At 39.8% G+C, this 21,091-nt stretch overlaps 2 protein-coding genes across 14 annotated transcripts in view; one reads left to right on the plus strand and one right to left on the minus strand.

The window, feature by feature from the left end:
- Positions 1-21,091, minus strand: part of BCAS3 (BCAS3 microtubule associated cell migration factor) — a 736,060-nt gene that overhangs the window by 301,455 nt on the left and 413,514 nt on the right. For 11 of the 13 annotated variants that reach the window (XM_033183763.1, XM_033183759.1, XM_033183754.1 and 8 more), the window contains one exon: positions 18,180-18,277. In XM_033183763.1, coding sequence (XP_033039654.1) covers positions 18,180-18,277 — 98 coding nt within the window. Of the gene's footprint in view, positions 1-15,418; positions 15,616-15,760; positions 16,061-18,179; positions 18,278-21,091 lie in introns of those variants that run through there. The other 2 variants (XM_033183765.1, XM_033183767.1) reach the window with 2 other exon arrangements.
- On the plus strand, positions 12,487-13,300 carry LOC117067340 (mediator of RNA polymerase II transcription subunit 10-like). Its single transcript, XM_033183770.1, is given in 2 exon segments — positions 12,487-12,784; positions 12,787-13,300. Coding segments are annotated over 2 exon segments (405 nt in total). The 5' UTR covers positions 12,487-12,555; the 3' UTR covers positions 12,963-13,300.

Consider the following 21,091-nt stretch of genomic DNA (forward strand, 5'->3'; position numbering starts at 1 on the left):
CTAAGCCTAATAGAACGAAAGCTTGTATCAAAGAAATATTGTTTAAACATAATGCTGCTTTAAAAGAATAACGTAAAAGATAATTTGAAATGCTTTGTAAAATATTTCATTTGATTACACAATTGACCATAGGCCCAAACAAAGGAATAGTGACCATAACATAAGGGCAAACCTAATTGAGGGCCAGGTTTAAGTCAGGTAATGAAGATAAAGACTCAGCATTACCAACTTTTAATCACGTTATGATATTTAAAGCCTTATGTTTTATAAGAAATCAACAATGGTTATCATTGTTGATTATCACTGACTATCATTATTAATCAGATATCAAGAAATATTGATTACCTGCTCTGTGGAAGGTACCAATACCAGGCAAACAGAGATACGAAGACAGCCCTTGTTCTCAAAGAGTCCTTTATTATAAGCCATTACTTTTCCCCATCTGTTCCAAGCATGCTACATATAGGGTAATCCAATAATGCCATCCAGGGTTATCTTTTTTTCTTTTTTTTTTGAGACGGAGTCTCACTCTGTCACCCAGGCTGAAGTGCAGTGATGCGATGCTGACTCACTGCAATCTCCGCCTCCCGGGTTCTGGCCATTCTCCTACCTCAGCCTCCCGAGTAGCTGGGACTATAGGTGCCCGCCATCATGCCTGGCTAATTTTTGTATTTTTAGTAGAGACGGGGTTTCACCATGTTAGCCAGGATGGTCTCAATCTCCTGACCTGGTGATCCACCCACCTCGGCCTCCCAAAGTGCTGGGATTACAGGCGTGAGCCACCATCCCCAGCCCATCCAGGGGTATCTTAAGCCAAGCAGTAATAGAATAATCAACATCCGGCCGGGCACGGTGGCTCAAGCCTGTAATCCCAGCACTTTGGGAGGCCGAGACGGGCGGATCACAAGGTCAGGAGATCGAGACCATCCTGGCTAATACGGTGAAACCCCGTCTCTACTAAAGAATACAAAAAACTAGCCGGGCGACGAGGCAGGCGCCTGTAGTCCCAGCTACTTGGGAGGCGGAGGCAGGAGAATGGCGTGAACCTGGGAGGCCCAGTTTGCAGTGAGCTGAGATCCGGCCACTGCACTCCAGCCTGGGCGACAGAGCCAGACTCCGTCTCAAAAAAAAAAAAAAAAAAAAAAAAGAATAATCAACATCCACACCTACTATTAAGGTGTTTCATGCTTCCACTTTTACCATTTTCATTTGGCAAGGAAATCCTGATCACATAACCTAAAAACATTTAGAGACTTAAGAACTGCTATCAGTATCATCTCGTTCTACTCACTCTTGTCCATGGATCATGGATGCCATAAAATCTGCTAACCTAATTCCTTTTTGCAGCATACCACTTAATTGCAGGAAAAGCTCAAACTCAAATGTGTTATTATTTAAAGCTAAGCCTCACTTCAAATTGAGGTATTTAGGTTTTGAAAAATTCCTCCCCAAAATTCTACTCTGGTATTAGAAAAATCACAATTACAAGCCACAGAACATTAAAGTCAAAACTTTGGCAAAATATCAGGATCACTTCAGGGGTGAGATTTGAACTTCAGCACCCAAAACCAAAAATACAATATTCTAATCCTATAATATCACTCTCTTCTGTGATGATTATTAAGACCCCTTAAATACTAAGAACAGAAAGAGGGACAAAGCCTCTATTTTTCTCCTTTCCATGCACAACTCAGTCCCAATGTTATAAATATATGCATGTTCTATAACAACAAGCTACCTTCAAAATGTCCAAGTAATTACAGGTTCAGGTCAAGAACTCCAGACCATATTGATTACATCTCTACGCAAGAAGGACCCTCCAGCACCATTTGTATCCACTATGACAGCTTTTAAGGATCTGTGACATTAAGAATTTTCAGTACTATCAATGCCAGGAATGGAAAGCCAATGACCAGTCAGGCCTGTCAGTTGTTGCCTAAAGCAATAAGGACAAGCTGGGAATTCATCACACTGGAACTTCATCTGCCAGCTGCATTCACACATTTTCACCACCTGAATAGTTGATTCTCTTCAACTCCCACGTGGCTCATTTCAGCATACAGTGTTTTGAAATGAATATTTGATTAGGCAGGGTAGAAAGAGGTTTGGACTTATCTGAGGTGTCACCATAATGCATTTTAAGCAATTTTAAGTATCAGGAGCTAGGTGTTCTAGGTCTTTTTCTTTTACTATTGCTGAAATGGACCTGTGATCCTAATTAAACAAGATTAAATGAGATGAGACATGTGGCAAGACCTAGCACAGTGTTGGGCACCTAACTGTTTATAACTTAATACTGGTTTCCCACCTCTTTTACTTCTGTCTATTGAAAAATATCCTGAAGATTCCTCATAGAGCCTCCTGATTCAGAGACAGGGATCTCACACTGCCAAGGAAATTTAAAAATCACCCTGCCACTTTTCCAATTTCTCTTTTTATCAAAAGTCCAAACCATCACTTAAATATAAACCTAAGAAATAAAGAGGCCAGGCGCGGTGGCTCACGCCTGTAATCCCAGCACTTTGGGAGGCCGAGGTGGGTGGATCACAAGGTCAAGAGATCAAGACCATCCTGGCTAACATGGTGAAACCCCGTCTCGACTAAAAATACAACAAATTAGCCGGGCGTGGTGGCGGTTGCCTGTAGTCCCAGCTACTCAGGAGGTTGAGGCAGGAGAATGGCGTGAACCTGGGAGGCAGACCTTGCAGTGAGCCAAGATCTCGCCACTGCATTCCAGCCTGGGCAACAGTGTGAGACTCCATCTCAAAAAAGAAAAAAGAAAAAAAAAAAAGAAATAAAGAAACAGAGTAGGCTTCTTAAAATTCCTTCCTTATGTTTAGATCTGAACAGTTTGATTATGATATGCCTAGGTATGGTTTTCTTTGTGTTTATTAATATCTCAGCATATGATGAGTTTCTTACAACTTTGACTTATGTCTTTCATTAATTTTGGAAAATTCTCAACCCTTCATGTATTTCTTTTGCCATATTCTCTTCTTTTCTTTCATATATGTGAAATAATTACACAGATGTTACTTTGATATTGCTATAGTTTGATATACCACTCACACTAATTTCTGTTTTACTTCAGTATTTTTCTCTCTCTGCTTCCGTTCTGATAAATTTTTACTTATCGAACATTATACTTAATAGTGAAATAATAAACCCTTCCTCCTAGGGTTGAGAAGTGTTGCGGGAAGTCAGGGAGCCTGAATGGAGGGACCGGCTGGAGCCACGGCAGAGGAACATAAATTGTGAAGATTTCATGGACATTTACCAGTTCCCAAATAATATTTTCATAATTTCTTATGCCTGTCTTTAATATCGTAATCCTGTTATCTTTGTAAGCTAAGGATGTACATCACCTCAGGACCACCGTGATAATTGTGTTAACTGTACAAATTGATTGTAAAACATGTGTGTTTGAACAATATGAAATCAGTGCATCTTGAAAAAGAACAGAATAACAGCAATGTTTAGGGAACAAGGGAAGACAACCATAAGGTCTGACTGCCTGCAAAAAGAGCCATATTTTTCTTCTTGCAGAGAGCCTATAAATGGACGTGCAAGTAGGGAAGATATCACTAAATTCTTTTCCTAGCAAGGAATATTAATATTAATACCCTGGGAAAGGAATGCATTCCTGGGGGAGGTCCATAAACAGCGCTCTAGGAATGTCTGTCTTATGTGGTTGAGATAAGGACTGAGATACGCCCTGGTCTCCTGCAGTGCCCTCAGGCTTACTAGGGTGGGAGAAAAACTCCGCCCTGGTAAATATGAGGTCAGACCAGTTCTCTGCTCGCAAACCCTGTTTTCTATTGTTTAAGATGTTTATCAAGACAATACGCGCACCGCTGAACATAGACCCTTATCAGTAGTTCTGCTTTTGCCCTTTGCCTTGTGATCTTTGTTGGACCCTTATCAGTAGTTCTGCTTTTGCCCTTTGTCCTGTTCCCTCAGAAGCATGTGATCTTTGTTAGATCCTTATTAGTAGTTCTGCTTTTTGGCCTTTGAAGCATGTGATCTTTGTACCTACTCCCTGTTCTTACACTCCCTCCCCTTTTGAAACCCTTAATAAAAACTTGCTGGTTTTGAGGCTCAGGTGGGCATCACGGTCCTACCGATATGTGATGTCACCCCGGTGGCCCAGCTGTAAAATTCCTCTCTTTGTACTATCTCTCTTTATTTCTCAGCCGGCCAACACTTACGGAAAATAGAAAGAACCGATGTTGAAATACCAGGGGCGGGTTCCCCCAATAGAGAAGAAAACAAGAATATTCAATATCATCATTTCTATTCAACATCGTAGTGGAGGTTTAAGCAAGTGGAGAAAGATAAATATAAAGATTAAAAAGAAATAAAACCATCTTTATTTGTAGACGACATGATTACATAGTAGAAAATCCAAGAGATTCCACTATTAGAATGAATAAATGAATTTGGAAAAGTTGCTGGATACAAGTTCAGTTTTTGTTTTGAGACAGGGTCTCTCCTCTGTCACCCAGGCTAGAGCGCAGTGGTGCAGCCTTGGCTCACTGTAGCCTCGACCTCCTGGGCTCAAGCAATCCTCCCACCTCAGCCTCCCAGGTAGCTTGGACTACAGGTGCATGCCACCACACTCAGCTAATTTTTAAATTTTTTTGTAGAGACAAGGTCTCACTATATTGCCCAGGCTAGGATACGAGTTTATTATACAGAAAAGTATTTTATTCTATATGCTATAAAGAAAACTGACAAGTGAAATAAATATGTGCTATAGTTATTATCATCAAAATGTAATAATAGAAAGTACAAAATTTTATATAAGATGTGTAAGACTCCTACATTGAAACTTACCAGGGAGAAATTAAAGAAGGCTTAAATAAGTGAATAGTTATAAAAGTTTATGTTTTGCCTGTAATCTTAGCTACTCAGGAGGCTGAGGCACAAGAATCGCTTGAACCCTGGAGGCAGAGGTTGCAGTGAACCTATATCACACCACTGCATTCCAGCCGGGGCAACAGGGTAAGTCTCCACTTCAAAAAATAAAAAAAGTTTATATTTTGAAAGATTCAGTATTTTTAAGATGTCAATACTTTCAAATTTGATATACAGATTCAATGAAATCCCAACTAAATCTCATCTGAATTTCTGTAGAAATAAACAAGCTGGTAATTTAATATGTGTGTGTGTGTGTGTGTGTGTGTGTGTGTGTGTATGAGAATATGCATACCAGTAGTTTTCAAACATTTTCAAATTCAGGATTCCAGTGTGCTTAAAAAAACTCAGGAGTCCGGCCGGGTGTGGTGACTAATACCTGTAATTCTAGCACTTTGGGAAGCCAAGGCGGGCAGATCACTTGAGTTCAGAAGTTCAAGACCAGCCTGGCCAACATGGTGAAACCTTGTCTCTACTGAAAAAACAAAAATTAGCCAGGCATGGTGGTGCATGCCTGTAGTCCCAGCTACTCAGGAGGCTGAGGCAGGAGAATCACTTGAACCCAGGAGGGAGAAGTTGCAATGAACCGAAATTGCACCACCGCACTCCAACCTGGGTGACAGAGCGAGATTCCATCTCAAAAAAACAAACGAACAACAACAACAACAAAAAACCCAGGACTCCAAAGATCTTTGGTTTATATGTACTATATCTATCAACATTTAATACAATTATGTATTAGCTAATTTAAAAACAAGGATAAAGCCTCTATGTAGAAACATAAATTACATTCTACATAAAAATATTTTCTAAACAAAAAACAGTGAGAACAGTAACATTTTTACGAGAAAACCCTCTAATAGACAACAGCTAGATTCTCATATCTGCTATAGAATTCTATCTGTTCTGATATGCTGTTTTGGTTGTCGTACATGAAGAAAAGTTGGTTCAACTCAAATATGTAACTGCTAAAAGATAAAGTATATTAATAGCATTTTCAGGTTCTGGGGATGTTCTTCCTCAATATGACCCTTAACAAATTAGTTGCAACGTGGAATCTGAAAGCATATCAATTAACTTTCATATTCTATTACATTAAAATCCTTTGTCCTATCTTGCATTTGGAATGACTCCTTTACTCTTGTATGATTTTGTAGCAACATGAAACTGGTCATTTGGAAAATGTTGCAGATGTTCCGAATGCTGATATATTTCATTATCTATTATGTAAAAAATCATATTAGTTGATATCACTACTTATTTCACGAGAATTTTTTTTTTTTTAAGACAGAGTTTCACTCTTGTTGCCCACGCTGGAGTGCAATGGCGCGATCTTGGCTCACTGCAACCTCTGCCTCCCAGGTTCAAGTAATTCTCCTGCCTCAGCCTCCCAAGTAGCTGGGTTTAGAGGCATGCACCACCACACCCAGCTAATTTTTTGTATTTAGTAGAGCCAGGGTTTCACCATGTTGGTCAGGCTGGTCTCGAACTCCTGACCTCAGGTGATCCACCCGCCTTGGTGTCCCAAAGTGCTGGGATTACAGGCGTGTGCCATCACGCTTGGCCAAGAAATGTCTTTAAATATGGGGACTCTGTTAAGCAGATAGTGGTGCATACAAGGTTTTCAAATTTCTAATTTTCAATTGAAAGCTAGAATGTTATTATTGGTAATAAATATTGTTAGTTGTTTTCTTCAAAGTGACAGGGTTTGCTTATTTTTGAGAAAATTTCTGCCAAATGCCCATGTCTGAATAAACATAGTTTGTTTTATTCAGATAAAACGGTATTCCATAAAAACAGTTGCTAGTTCAGTTTACAAATCCCAATGGCTTTCCCTCAAGACAACTATTGTGCACTCATTCCCACTTGATATACAGAATATTAAGAAGTTACACAGGGATCAAAACTTAATAAAATTAAAGTTGATGATTTTTACTGCTTCAAAGATATTCTTAGGTGAATACAGCTTAAAAAAGAACTCTAAGTAGGTAGCAGAGGCCACTAGCATATTTAGGTGCCATTGCCTTTACTATGGTAAGAGGCCACTAGTTTTATCCATAATTGCTTCTGCACCATCTGTACTAAATTTCACCACAGTAGAAAAAACAAAGGCAAATAATAACTTAGTACTAGTACAAAAATAATTTTGACTTAATGGACCACTTGAAAGTATCTTGGGAATTCCCAGAGTTCTGTGGACCACACTTTGAAAAACCACTGGCATGTTCATACAAATGCACATGTGTGGAAATGCAAAGGCCCTAGAACAGCCAAGATAACCAGAAAGAAAAGCAAAGGTAGAATATGAGACTTCAAAACTTACTAAACAGCTACAGTAATTAAGATAGTACAATATGGGTAAAAAGACAGTTATATAAATCAATGTAACAGAATAAAGAATCCAAGAAAAAATAAAATTTTTAAAAAGGCATCAGTGCAATTCATTAAAGGAAAGGTGTATCTTTTTGATAATCAGTGTGGGAGCAACTGGAAGAAACTGAACACCTTGATCCCTGCCCTGCATAAAAATAATTTTTTTAATTTTTTTAGACAAGGTCTTGCTCTGCCACCTAGGCTGGAGTGCAGTGGCGCGATCACAGCTCACTGGAGCCTCAACATCCGAGGCTTAAGTGATCCTCCCATCTCAGCCTCCTAAGTAGCTGGGACAACAGGTGGGCACCACCACGACTGGCTAAATTTTGTATTTTTTGTACAGACAGGGTTTCACTGTGTTGCCCAGGCTGGTCTCAAACTCCTAAGCTCATGCAATCTGCCCACTTAGGCCTCTCAAAGTAGGATTATAGACATCAGCCACCACACCTGACCACTCATAATAAAAAATTAATTTGAAGGCCGGGCGCAGTGGCTCAAGCTGTAATCCCAGCACTTTGGGAGGCCGAGATGGGCGGATCACGAGGTCAGGAGATCGAGACCATCCTGGCTAACATGGTGAAACCCCGTCTCTACTAAAAAAATACAAAAAACTAGCCAGGCGAGATGGCAGGCGCCTGTAGTCCCAGCTACTTGGGAGGCTGAGGCAGGAGAATGGTGTAAACCCGGGAGGCGGAGCTTGCAGTGAGCTGAGATCTGGCCACTGCACTCCAGCCTGGGCGACAGAGCGAGACTCTGTCTCAAAAAAAATTAATTAATTAATTAATTTGAAAAGGATCATAGTCCTAAATGTGAAGGCTAAAACTATACAATTTTTAGAAAAGAGTTATCTCTTCAAGACTGGAGGGGCTGGCCATGGTGTAATCCCAGCACTTTGGGAGGCTGAGGCAGGCAGATCACCTGAGGTCAGGAGTTCAAAACCAGCCTGGCCAACATGATGAAACCTCATCTCTACTAAAAGTACAAAAATTAGCTGAGCGTGCTAGTGGGCACCTGTAGTCCCAGCTACTCAGGAGGCTGAGGCAGGATAATCACTTTGTTTGTTTGTTTGTTTGTTTTGAGACGGAGTCTTGCTCTGTCGCCCGAGCTGGAGTGCAGTGGCCGGATCTCAGCTCACTGCAAGTTCTACCTCCCGGGTTTATGCCATTCTCCTGCCTCAGCCTCCGGAGTAGCTGGGACTACAGGCGCCCGCCACTTCGCCCGGCTAGTTTTTTGTATTTTTAGTAGAGACAGGGTTTCACCATGTTAGCCAGGATGGTCTCCATCTCCTGACCTCGTGATCCGCCCGTCTCGGCCTCCCAAAGTGCTGGGATTACAGGCTTGAGCCACCGTGCCCGGCCAGGATAATCACTTTGAATCTGGGAGACGGAAGTTGCAATGAGCCAAGATCATGCCACTGCACTCCAGCTTTGGTGACAGAGTGAGACTCTGTCTCAAAAAAAAAAAAAAAAAAAAAAGACTGGACAAAAGATAATTTTTTGTTTGTGAAAACATAAAAGGAAAAAACAATGAAAAAAATTAGACTTTTGCTTGTCAAAAGATACCATTAAGAAAGTGAAAAGGCAATTAACTGAAAGAAAATATTTGTAATGCACATATCTCAAGAAAGGCATATATCCAGAATATTTAAAGAACAGTTGGTATTCAATAAAGACAACATATCTAATAAAAATCAGCACGTTAACTAGGACATTACAAAAGATGATATCCAAATGGCCAATGAGTATATTAAAGATGCTCAATATCATTACTCAGCAGAGAAAAGCACATTCAAACCATAGTTCACATCCACCAGAATGGTTAAAATAAAGATCAATAATATCAAGTGTTGATGAGAATGTGGAGCAACTGGAATGCTCATGCATTGCTGATAAGAATGTAAAATGGTACAGTCATTTTGGAAGATGTGTTGGCAGTTCCTAATAGAGTTAAACATATGCCTACTTTGTGATCCAGCAATTCCAGTACTAGGGATATGCCCAAAGGAAATATATGCATATGTTGATGAGAAAGAGAGAGAGAGAGAGAGAGAGAGAGAGAGAGAGAGAGAGAGAGAGAGAAAGAGAGAGAGAGAACTTGTAAAAAAATGTTTAGAGGAGATTTATTCCTAATAGCCAAAAGCTTGAAATGACAGAATAATGGATATATAAACTGTGGTATATTTGCAGAATGGAACACTACACTGCAATATTAAAAATGAACTAGTGACACATGTAATACCTGGATGAATCTCAAACAAATTAAGTTGAGCAAAAGAGCTTAGATACAAAAGCATAGACACAAGATGATTCCAATCATAGGAAGTTTAATATAGGCAAAGCTAATCTGTGATGATAAAAGTGGTTACCTCTAGGTCATAGGTGGTATTAACTGGAAGGGGCATAAGAAACTTTCTGGGTTAATGGAAATATTCTATGTTTTTATGTGAGTAGTGGCTAACTGAATATAAAAATTCATCAAGCTGTACGATTAAAATATGTGCATTTTTGCTATACCCAAATTATACCTTAATTTTAAAAACATCTTCAGAGGTGCTTGAAAACACAGGTTCATGCATGTTTCAAGCTGAAAGGGACTCTGCTGAGACTAGAACTAATAAAGATCCATAAATTATTGGTCATTATTCCTTCCTTAACACCAAGCTTCCAGAACAAGACTTTTCTCTGGAACAACTATTTTCATTTTGATTATTTACTTTAGCCTTTCTGTGACAGTTCTCAACAGTATCCAGAGGGAATATCAGGAGCTCTGGCTCTGACTAGCTGACCAAATGGGGTCCCAGGCTGCTCTTTAATTGCCCACTGGGCTTACTATTCAATGGAGAGGGGCTCTTTGTTTGTTTCTAAGTTTATAGATGGCACCTATAAGCATAAGCCTCTCAGGCTCTTGCGCACAGTTTAAAATAGTGTTGCACTAACAGTTTGACACTCATGTCACTAAGACAAATGGAATTCCCGGTTCAGACTTAAACAAATTCTAATAGTGACCCCAACCTTGTCCCTCTGCCACCATAGTCTGATGCAACAGACTACATTAACAGTCCAGCCCTGTATGAGAGGCAAAGTAAATGTACAAAAGTGAAAAGTTGGGTCTTTGGTCAAAAAGTCCCATGTAAATATGTGGAACCCTAGGATATCAACAGTGAGAAGCATTGCATCAATTCCTTCTCAAAATGCTTAGGAAAGATTTAAAGCCATGTCAAGGACCTGGTGCTTGCAATACAGAAAGCATAGGCAAGGTTTTAGTTGACACAAAGATTTATTCAAAGAAGCATGTGTCATCAGAAGACACTTTCCCAACAGCTTCTTCTAATTCTGTTTACTGTTTCTTCATCTTCCAATGGGGCTATCTTTTTTTCTTTTTTTTTTTCTTTTTGAGATGGAGTCTCGCTCTGTCTCCCAGGCTGGAGTGCCGTGGCCGGATCTCAGCTCACTGCAAGCTCTGCCTCCCGGGTTTACGCCATTCTCCTGCCTCAGCCTCCCGAGTAGCTGGGACTACAGGCGCCCGCCACCTCGCCCGGCTAGTTTTTTGTCTTTTTTAGTAGAGACGGGGTTTCACCATGTTAGCCAGGATGGTATCGATCTCCTGACCTCGTGATCCGGTCGTCTCAGCCACCCAAAGTGCTGGGATTACAGGCTTGAGCCACCGCGCCCGGCCTTATCATTTTTTCTTAATTGTGCTCAACTAAAATTTTCCTCATTGTTAAACTTGACTTTGGTCTTCTAACATCCTATAAATATTGAAAGAAGAAAGGGCCAGTTGCAGTGGCTCAAGCCTGTCATCCCAGCACTTTGGGAGGCCGAGGCAGGTGGATCGCAAGGTCAGGAGTTTGAGACCAGCCTGACCAACATGGTGAAACCCCGTCTCTACTAAAATACAAAAGCTACCCAGCCATGGTGGCATGCGCCTATAGTCCCAGCTACTCGGGAGGCTAAGGCAGGAGAATCGCTTGAACCCAGGAGGCAGAGGTTGCAGTGAGCCAAGATCACGCCACTACACTCCAGCCTGGGCAACACAGCGAGACTCCATCTCAAAAAAAAAAAAAAAAGAAAAAAGAATAAGAGGAATGTTTAAATCAGAAGAGGAGAGATACAGCTGAGCATTTTCCTTACGGGCAAATAAGGTCTTTTCCCTACGTTCTTAATCTCTAAAACTTACTTTTGATTTTATACAGACAGTAGATAATCGAAAGATTAGAATTAATTTAATGCATACACTTCCTCATTTCTAATATAAAAGCCAATCTTAATATTTGAGTTTGAATATTTTTTCCCCTCTGAGGGATTGTTCACAGGTCAGGGCTGAGCCTTCTTTTAATTTCACTCTTATCCTTAATCCTCTTATTGATCCCACACAAGTTTTCAGTACCCAAGGTACATGCCTGGAGTTTTTATCACTTTATAATCATCAAGAATATCTGAAACTTTATTAATTGAAAATCACATCATTTATTCAAAGAAATTGTAATATTTCTGAAGAACTTTGTATTCAGGAGTTACTTTAGGAAATAATTTGAACACACCCCTTCCAAAAAAGGTGGTAAAAAAAGTTTTGCAAAGGGACTCTTAATCTTCTTTTACTGATGTAGAAATGAATGGCATGGTAGGAGAATGACTTGAAGGTTTTAGCAAAAGTTCAAGATTATGATTATAAAGTCATGGCTTTTTTCACTCAGTTCTAGCTTTAAGACCATGGAGCTTTGTGGCCACACCTTTGTAGAATGAACGATGTCTCTCACTAATCTCTTTATTTTTACCACCAGCGTCTCTGTGCCTCTGACAACCTTTAAGATATAGTATCTAAGTCGGCCTCAGACTGGAATGGCAACTGTCGATACAGTGAAATATAATCTTAGAATACTCTTCCCCTAGGCTGGGCGCGGTGGCTCACACCTGTAATCTCAGCACTTTGGGAGACCGAGGTGGGGGGGATCACCTGAGGTCAGAAGTTCGAGACTAGCCTAGCCAACATGGTGAAACCCCGTCTCTACTAAAAATACAAAAAATTAGCTGAGTGGGGTGGCGGCGCATGCCTGTAATTCCAGCTACTTGGGAGGCTGAGGCAGGAGAATCGCTTGAACCCGGGAGGCGGAGGTTGCAGTGAGCTGAGATCATGCCATTGCACTGCAGCCTGGGCAACAAGAGTGAAACTCTGTCTAAAAAAAAAAAACACGAGGAAGTGGGAGCGAAGGGCCACGCCTGCTGCGCAGCTGGCTTAAGGTCTGTGGGTGGGGGTCGCGCCGAGGCAATGGCGGAGAAGTTTGACCACCTAGAGGAGCACCTGGAGAAGTTCGTGGAGAACATTCGGCAGCTTGGCATCATCGTCAGTGACTTCCAGCCTAGCAGCCAGGCCGGGCTCAACCAGAAACTGAATTTTATCGTGACTGGCTTACAGGATATTGATAAGTGCAGACAGCAGCTTCATGATATTACTGTGCCGTTAGAAGTTTTTGAATATATAGATCAAGGTCGAAACCCCAGCTCTACACGAAAGAGTGCCTGGAGAGGGCTCTAGCTAAAAATGAGCAAGTTAAAGGCAAGATCGACACCATGAAGAAATTTAAAAGCCTGTTGATTCAAGAACTTTCTAAAGTATTTCCGGAAGACATGGCTAAGTATCGAAGCATCCGGGGGGAGGATCACCTGCCTTCTTAACCAGCTCACCCTCCCTGTGTGAAGATCCCCCATGACTGCAATGTGGCGTGAGGCTGGGACTGCGAGCACTGACGCCACCTTCCTGCTGGTGTGGGACTGGGCCCTGGCACACCCCTCAGCCCCTCTGTCCTCATTGTTTGGCCTCATGGGACGGAGGGGTGGAGGAGAGGCGGAACTGTGCCCCAGCTGTTCCAGCAGCTTGTCCGGTGTCAACTGGCTCTCAGAGTGCTGACCCCTCGTGACTGTGGGGATCGTTCTCTCTGCGGGCAGATGAGGCGCAGGAAAATAGGCTTGGAAATGTTCAATATGATGGGTAAATTAAAAGTTTTACAACATTCTAAAAAAAAAAAAAAAAAAAAAAAAAAAAAAAAAAAAACACTCTTCCCTCAGTCCATGAACAAAATCTCTATATGATAAAAGAATGTCTCTATAAGAAGGTCCTTCCAGCACAGATTTGACTGCAAGACAAAATAAAAACTGCTCAAATAACCTCATTGGTACCCATCTAGTTGTGCTTCTGTATTAATGAGTATTGTTTGTTTTTTTGAAGGTGATGTACCAAATGCCAAATACATAAAGTAGGCATAAATGATCATTATAAAATCAATCAAATCAAACTAGTTTGGGATTTTAAGCGTATAATTTTCTTCAGTAAACAAGTTATTTTGATAGTGGGAAAAATTAGGTGCTCAAAAGGTATATCCTAAATTAATTATTTTTATTACTTCAATTGTACCACAAAAGTAGTACTTCTCTTGAGTCAAGAACAACAAAAAACCCCAAGTCTGCAACTTTATCCCTATTTACTGAAATGCTTGATGTAACACTAATACCTTATGATCCAAGCCTGCTCAGAAGGATAAGAAGTCACTTTTCTTATCTGTCACATTGTCCCTTCACACTACCATCTTCCTCAGGCATGTACACAAACACCGCTTCCACCACACCTCATAACTTTATAAAATGTTTTCTTTAATAGAGTTTGATAAAGATGTCTGCTCTGCATATGAGTCACACATAAGTCTGTCCTTCGATCTCAATGATCTGAGTTCTTTGTTAGTAAACATCCATCTCCATAGTAAAACCACAAATCAAGACAAACAAACTCAGGGTGAACCAGATCTTTCTAGGCTCTTTGATTTGATGACTCAGAAGCAAGGAAAGCTTATCTATCAGGTACAGCCTTCAGGTTTTGGAACAAGAATAGTCAGCAATCTGGAAAACAAAGTTCCAACAAGACACTGACAGCTGTCTTTCTGCTTTCTCTTTAGAGGCCCTACACCTTTATCAAAAGAAGGGCACATGTTATAAGGTACAAAGAATGGGAAGAAATTCTTAGCTATCTAGCCAAAATGAACGTACAGAAAAATGAATAAATTGATGCGGTGCTTTGGCTAGAAATACTATCAATGATTCATAGACATTGTTGTTCATCAGCAGGACATGGGAAAAAGTGAGCAACTGCCCCAAATCCCATTTGTTCTGGGTAGCCTGTGTCTTAGGTTAAAATCCTATAATGCGTCCATTTCCAAAATGATCTCCTCAGCCAAGAAGGGGACATCTTACAATTATTTAACCCCCACAAATTTTAGGTAGGATGGTTTTGTTTTGAGACAGAGCCTTGCTCGGTCACCCAGGCTGGAGTGCACTGGCGCAATCTCAACTCACTCTAACCTCTGCCTCCTGGTTCAAGCGATTCTCGTGCCTCAGCCTCCTGAGTAGCAGGGATTACAGGCACGCGAAACCACGCCCCGTGAAACCACGCCCAACTAATTTTTGTATTTTTAGTAGGGACGGGGTTTCGCCAGGCTGGTCTCAAACCCCTGACCTCAAGTGATCTGCCACTTCGGCCTCCCAAAGTGCTAGGATTATAGGTGTGATCCACTGCACCCAGCCGGTATGGTGTCGTTTGAATCACCAAAGCCAAGATGAGACTGATGTTATGGGAATAACATCTACTAATCAAGCAGTTAAGGAACTGCTGAAAGTTGAAAATACTCTATACGTATTTTATAGAGAGACAGTAAGAATCTAGTTCATAGATGTCTAAAGGCATAGAATTTACCCTGTGCTTAAATCACTGAAGTTAATAATTTAAAAATATGTATTTTAGGCAATGTGTTTCTTTGCAAAAGCGTGAACCTGAGATTACCAGATGATTAAGAAATTGTGAAAAAAATCATTATGTGGCAAAAGTGGCACACTCTGCACACCTCTTTTAGTTTCAATGGAATAACGCTGTTAGATTAATACATAGATATCTAGAAAATAAACTGCAGACCCGAGATTTAAATAAAATATTTTCACTTTAAAAACTGTTATAATTGTCAAAGGATTTAATTATATCACATTAAATTCTATATCTGTGAATAAAGTAATTACATGAAAAATAATTATACCGCCACAAGGTTAGACAGAGCAAGAGCTGTCACTAAAATAGAGGGTTAAGTGTAACATGTGCCATAAGAATAATTCAAAAGATAATCCATGAAGTCACATAAAATGCTTGAAGGTAATATAAGGCAATGAAGACCAACAGAAGAGGTGCCACACTGGCTGTATCTCTAAGTAACAGGCAATGAAACCTCCAGATAAGCATCTTCGTAATGTGCAGCTGACTCTAAGGCATGGATCATACTCAGAGGTGCACTTCCTGGTGCAGGAGCAATTATAAAAATTTATTAGATTCTTTTTAACAGAAGAATCTACAACAAAATTTTCCCATAAATATGTTTCCATAAAGAATTCAAATCATTTAGCCTCGATTTTGTTAGACTTGCTACCTTGACTTTTGTCAGCCTAGATGTTGTTTTCCACAGATGTAGAAAGTAATTCTGTTAACAACAGTTGGTCCTACTAAAGTAGATGGACATTCCACAACAAAACATTATTCGCTCAAAAAATGCATTAACGTATATTTCTCATTCAAAAGGGATCCGAACCAACTGAGAGGTAGCTGAAGACAGAATTACTCATAAAAGTCCAATTCCTTATCTATGAGGTTTCTTTAGCTCAAAGTTAAAGAAAGCAGCACACATGTTTCATTGTTTTGGTTGTCTTTCAGAAAGGTACCATGGCTTCCTGGAATGAAAACAGGCCTAAAAAAATAATAATAAAGCTTAGCCACCAAGAAGTTCTTTCCTACTCAAAAGATTGGTACTTTCAGGCAGAGAAGGTCAATGCCATAGAACAGTATTTTAGAAACTCATACAGCGTATATCTGATGCAAATTAAGTAATCTTAGGACTACTTACATATCAGATTATTTACATGTAGGATCTAATTCCTTATTCAAAAATCAACTTAAAAACTCTTCTTGCAAAAGGAAGAACTGCTAAATAACAGTTCACTGAAGCTCCTCCCTTATTGCATGAGATGACTTTACATACAGCTAAGATTGGTACATGATAAATATGGAATGTTGGCCAGGTGCGGTGGCTAACGCCTGTAATCCCAACACTTTGGGAGGCCGAGGTGGGTGGATCACCTGAGGTCAGGAGTTCAAGACTAGCCTGACCAACAAGGTGAAACCCCGTCCCTACTAAAAATACAAAAATTAGCTGGGTGTGGTGGCAGGTGCCTATAGTCCCAGCTACTTGGGAAGCCAAGATAGGAGAATTGCTTGGACCTGGGAGGCAGAGGTTGCAGTGAGCCAAGATGGTGCCACTGCACTCCAGCATGGGTGACGGTGTGAGACTCTGTCTCAAAATATATATATATATATATGGAGTGCTACTCAGAATCTAGTATTGAATATGTCTACTTTTAATAACACAAGGTAACTGCTTTGGCAGCATGTGTTCCTAGTAGCTAGTCACTCGACAATAAAACATCAGTAATCTGGTAGTTTAAGAAGGTCTAAAAAGCCCAATCAAGGACTACTCTTGTAATCTTGAATAAAATACTTCAGGTTAAAATATGTAACATTTCCAGAGTTCAAAATTGTAAATGATCATTCCAAATGGGCACAAAGTCTAGCATTCTCAGAATGTGACTGTAAAAAAGATTTATTGTTTAAGTTCCCTATCTCAATATCTCATTCAATGCAGGGAAGCAATGATAGTGACTCTACACATTTCCATGCTCATTTCCAGGGGACAACCATGGTTGCCAAGTTAAAGCAGTAGGAACAAGCATGAGTCCTCTAAAGTAATAGTCTACATTAAAAATGACAGCATAGCCCTAGATGGGGCAGTTCAGCAAGATGCAGGGTACAATCCACTAACCAAAAAATCAGAAAGCTAAGAATATGTATAAAACTCATTAGCTTTGACACTTAAAAATATATCCACAGACAGAAGCTTTGGTCTTTTTAAAGTGACCTTCACAAATCAGTTTTGTGTTTGTTTCCATTTTCTTTCAGTTTAAGCCTCAATCAAATCAGCAGTCTCTAGGGATTTTGAAATCGCTATAGATTAAAATCCTCTCTGACTCAACTGTTTGACTAATGCCGAGTATTTAATAATTCTACTTGAGAGAGAATTTTTGGACAAAATCCTGCCATGCGCTGTCTTCAGATGCTCCCCAGCTGCATGACAAAGCAAGGCATCACTGTCCTTATTTTATCACTCGACTTAGAGACGAGAAAATGTATCACTACAGACACTTCTACCATTTAGTAGGCCTGGCTGAAAACAGTTTTATAATACTAATAGAGCAATCATCACATATAAAGGCAAAGATCTCCTCCGTACTAATGATATATATTCATAGCTTGTTTCCAAGGATAGGAAATTAATAACTGTGATAGGCCAGAGTTAAGTTAATGAATTTCTAAACTTGATGCTTTTGATAATAAAATCATTCAAGCTATAGCAGTTGGACTCTTCTCTACTTCCACAGATTAGGCACTTTGATACTCAACAGGTTGAGTAAATTGAATCCATATATTGTATTTACGTTCTCTGTCAAGGTTGCTTCTCCACATTTCAGTGATCAAAGGCAAAACAGTCATCAACCCTGTAGCCTTCAATACTATGTTCGTTACATTTAATCAAGTGTCAACTCCACGGCATCATTCAGCAACCTTAGGAACGGGTGAAAGCATGGCATTGTTCAGCAACAAATATAGGCATAGTACTGTATTAAAACACACACACACCACAGAACAAAAAAACAAAGAGGAAAGCAAATAAATGTCATCCTCTACATTGTGCGAGAAAATTAGTTAAAAATGCACAGGACTGCCCAATAAACATTTCAGAGGTGGTTTTCTACCTGAGGCAGCATCAATCACTGTGGAAACTCCCCTTCGATCAGAGACTGGACGGGATGACCCTGGCATGCTGACTGGGTCAGAGCGGACTGGCTGGATCCTGCAATGCAATTTAATTTAATTCACATATGTTACTGGCATCAAAACTGTCACTTGCTACAAGAGACCTTAAATCAGGAATGCTGGAGTAGCACAATTCATTAAAGAACCATCCATTCTAAAATAAGACAAACAGGGGAGCGGCAGTCCCTAATTGCTGCCCAAGGATAAAGCACTACAAACATTCTCTACACGCCAGACCCCTTCTAACTTATCTTTGTGTGTTAGTCCATAGATTTTTAAGGAAGAGACTGAAAAGCTGACATTAATTCAAAGGGATACAATAAGTAGAATGGGAGAGGAAATAAAACACTGAAAATGTTTATACTGAAACCTTTGGGATTTCCAAGGGACACATATGAAGAGTTTTGAGAATCCTAAAATTCACTAATAGCACCATAGCTATTAATGTGTTCCATAAAAGGCAGCAATATGTAATTCAAAATTTTGAGATGCTCCATTAAAATCCTTTATGAAAGTTACTTTATATCTGACAGTAAGCATAGGATAACAAAGATGTACTGTGGCTGGGGTGGGTCACTACTAACTGAGCTACCTTTATAAAATTACCAACTAGCATACAAGAATCAATTAGAACCTCAGTAAACGTGCAAATTACCACATACAATTTAAAGTTGCTTAAGAATAATAAACATCCATCCAGGATAACACAGTGAAGCCCCTTATCTACTAAAAATGCAAAAATTAGCCGGGCGTGGTAGCGTGCACCTATAGTCCCAGCTACTCAGGAGGCTGAGGCAGAAGAACTGCTTGAACCCAGGAGGCAGAGGTTTCAGTGAGCCGAGATTGTACTACTGCACTCCAGCCTGGGTGACAGAGCAAGACTCCATCTCAGAAAAAAAAAAAAGAATAATAAACATATAAATGCCAAATGCCGAGTGTTCTTTCTAGCTGCATTAGAATAAACACTATTAACATAAAAGTATCTGGAAGATTAAAAGATCTGAAAGTCCCAGGCAACTTAGTGAAATAAAAACTTATTACAACAATATATGTATGCATTTCTGGTAATTCATTCATACTGTATTTACTGAATATTAATTGCATGTAGGCATTACTCTGGGAACAAGTAGAAACAAAACATAAAATACAGACCAATGTGTATATATATGACATAGCACATGAACATTCATGACAATGCAAAATAAAACTAAAGTGTAAATATGAATGACATAAATAATAGAAGTTCAGATTGAGGAGATGGGGGAAGACATGCAGGGTCCACATCAGAGAGAGATATTGTAGAGCTGGAACAGGGATTAGGTATGGATATAGTAATAGCATATATGCATAATGAAGAGGAGCAAGAAATGCCCTTTAAGCACAGGACTGCAACATGCAGAAACTTAGATTAGTGACTGAATACGATAGATTCAGGGCATCTTGAAGTGCATGATTTGGCTGAAGTACAGAGTTCATAAAGGCTATTGGTGGAAGATAAAAAGTTGATAAGAAACATGGGACAGATGACAGAAGCCTGAAACGCCAAGTGTGTACTGCAAACTAGTTATGAAATGCGTGCATTTGTTGTGAGGAAGATAAAAAAGGAGGGAGGTATAAGATGATCTAGTACTGGAAGGTGAAAATATTGATTAACAAATATTGATCACTGCTATATAGAACTACCCAATATTCATTCCATCCCAGCTAATTTTTCTAAGCCAATCATGGTAATCTCATGTCTTGGCAGTGGTTAGTTAGGAGATAGGTAAGCCTAAGCTAATGTGGGCCGGTTAGAAAAGATAAATTTATTTAAAGTGTCTGGAAAAGAAGTTTCCTTGTTCTTGAGAGCAACAAAAAGCTAGCCTCTTAGATATGGTCAGTTCATTCAAAGTTATGTCCCCTTCTAGTCTAAACAACTTCCTATGTGGGCTAATACATTTCCTATAGGTAGTCAATTTATATTGGGGTTTCTGAATAATCCAGAGTTGGAGGTAGGGTATGAATGAGGCTACAGATGAAGCAAGTCTGGCCATGAGTTGAGAGCTGAAGCTGGACAACAGATACATGGGGGCTTATTCTATTTTTCTTTTTATTTTAGACATGTTTGAACTTTCTTCACAAAAAAAAGAGAAAAACTGGTTGGGATGATGGAAACGTTCTGAAATTAGTGGGATGGATGCCAAACATAGTGAATATACTAAAACCCACTGAATTGTACACTTTAAAACCAGAGAATTTCAAGTTATGTGAATTATATCTCAGTTAAATAAAATAAAATAAATAGTAACCAATTTCTGAGGAGCTCATCTTAAGTGGAAAGAGAGGCTTTGCATACTCAACATCTTTTACATTATATGTTTCTCAGATCTGTTAGCAAATATTTCATTGCCCATTCTTTTTAAACACCTGCTCTGGGTAGGAAGCTTGCCTGATTCCCTTATGGATGAGAGTCAACACTATGCCCGCCTGTTTCCTATTTTGGTTAGGGGGCAGGGAGGAAGATTATCACTGCACTACATATTATTATTGATATCCTATGGGGTACAGGACAGTGTACTAGGTGTTAAGGGTCAGGTGAGCCCCCAAAAATCTAAATAAGGACTTCACAATTTAAAAGAGAAAGTAAAGCCAAAGGTTGGCCATAGGCCACCATGCACAGACGTGTAGAAATTAGATGAGAGACAAGAAGTTGGGCTAGAGTGATCATAAATGAGTATGAGAAGAATCTCAACAGTTGGGTTTCTAATTGGATGCTGAGTGGGAAACAGTGGTACTAAAAAGGACTTAAAATTGATGTGAGTTAAATCTAAATTTCCCGTAAAAACTGCTGTAGGGTCTTAGCCAAGGTCCC

The sequence above is a fragment of the Trachypithecus francoisi genome, unplaced genomic scaffold (genome assembly GCF_009764315.1).
Source record: "Trachypithecus francoisi isolate TF-2019V2 unplaced genomic scaffold, Tfra_2.0 Lachesis_group20, whole genome shotgun sequence".
Lineage (NCBI taxonomy): Eukaryota > Metazoa > Chordata > Mammalia > Primates > Cercopithecidae > Trachypithecus > Trachypithecus francoisi.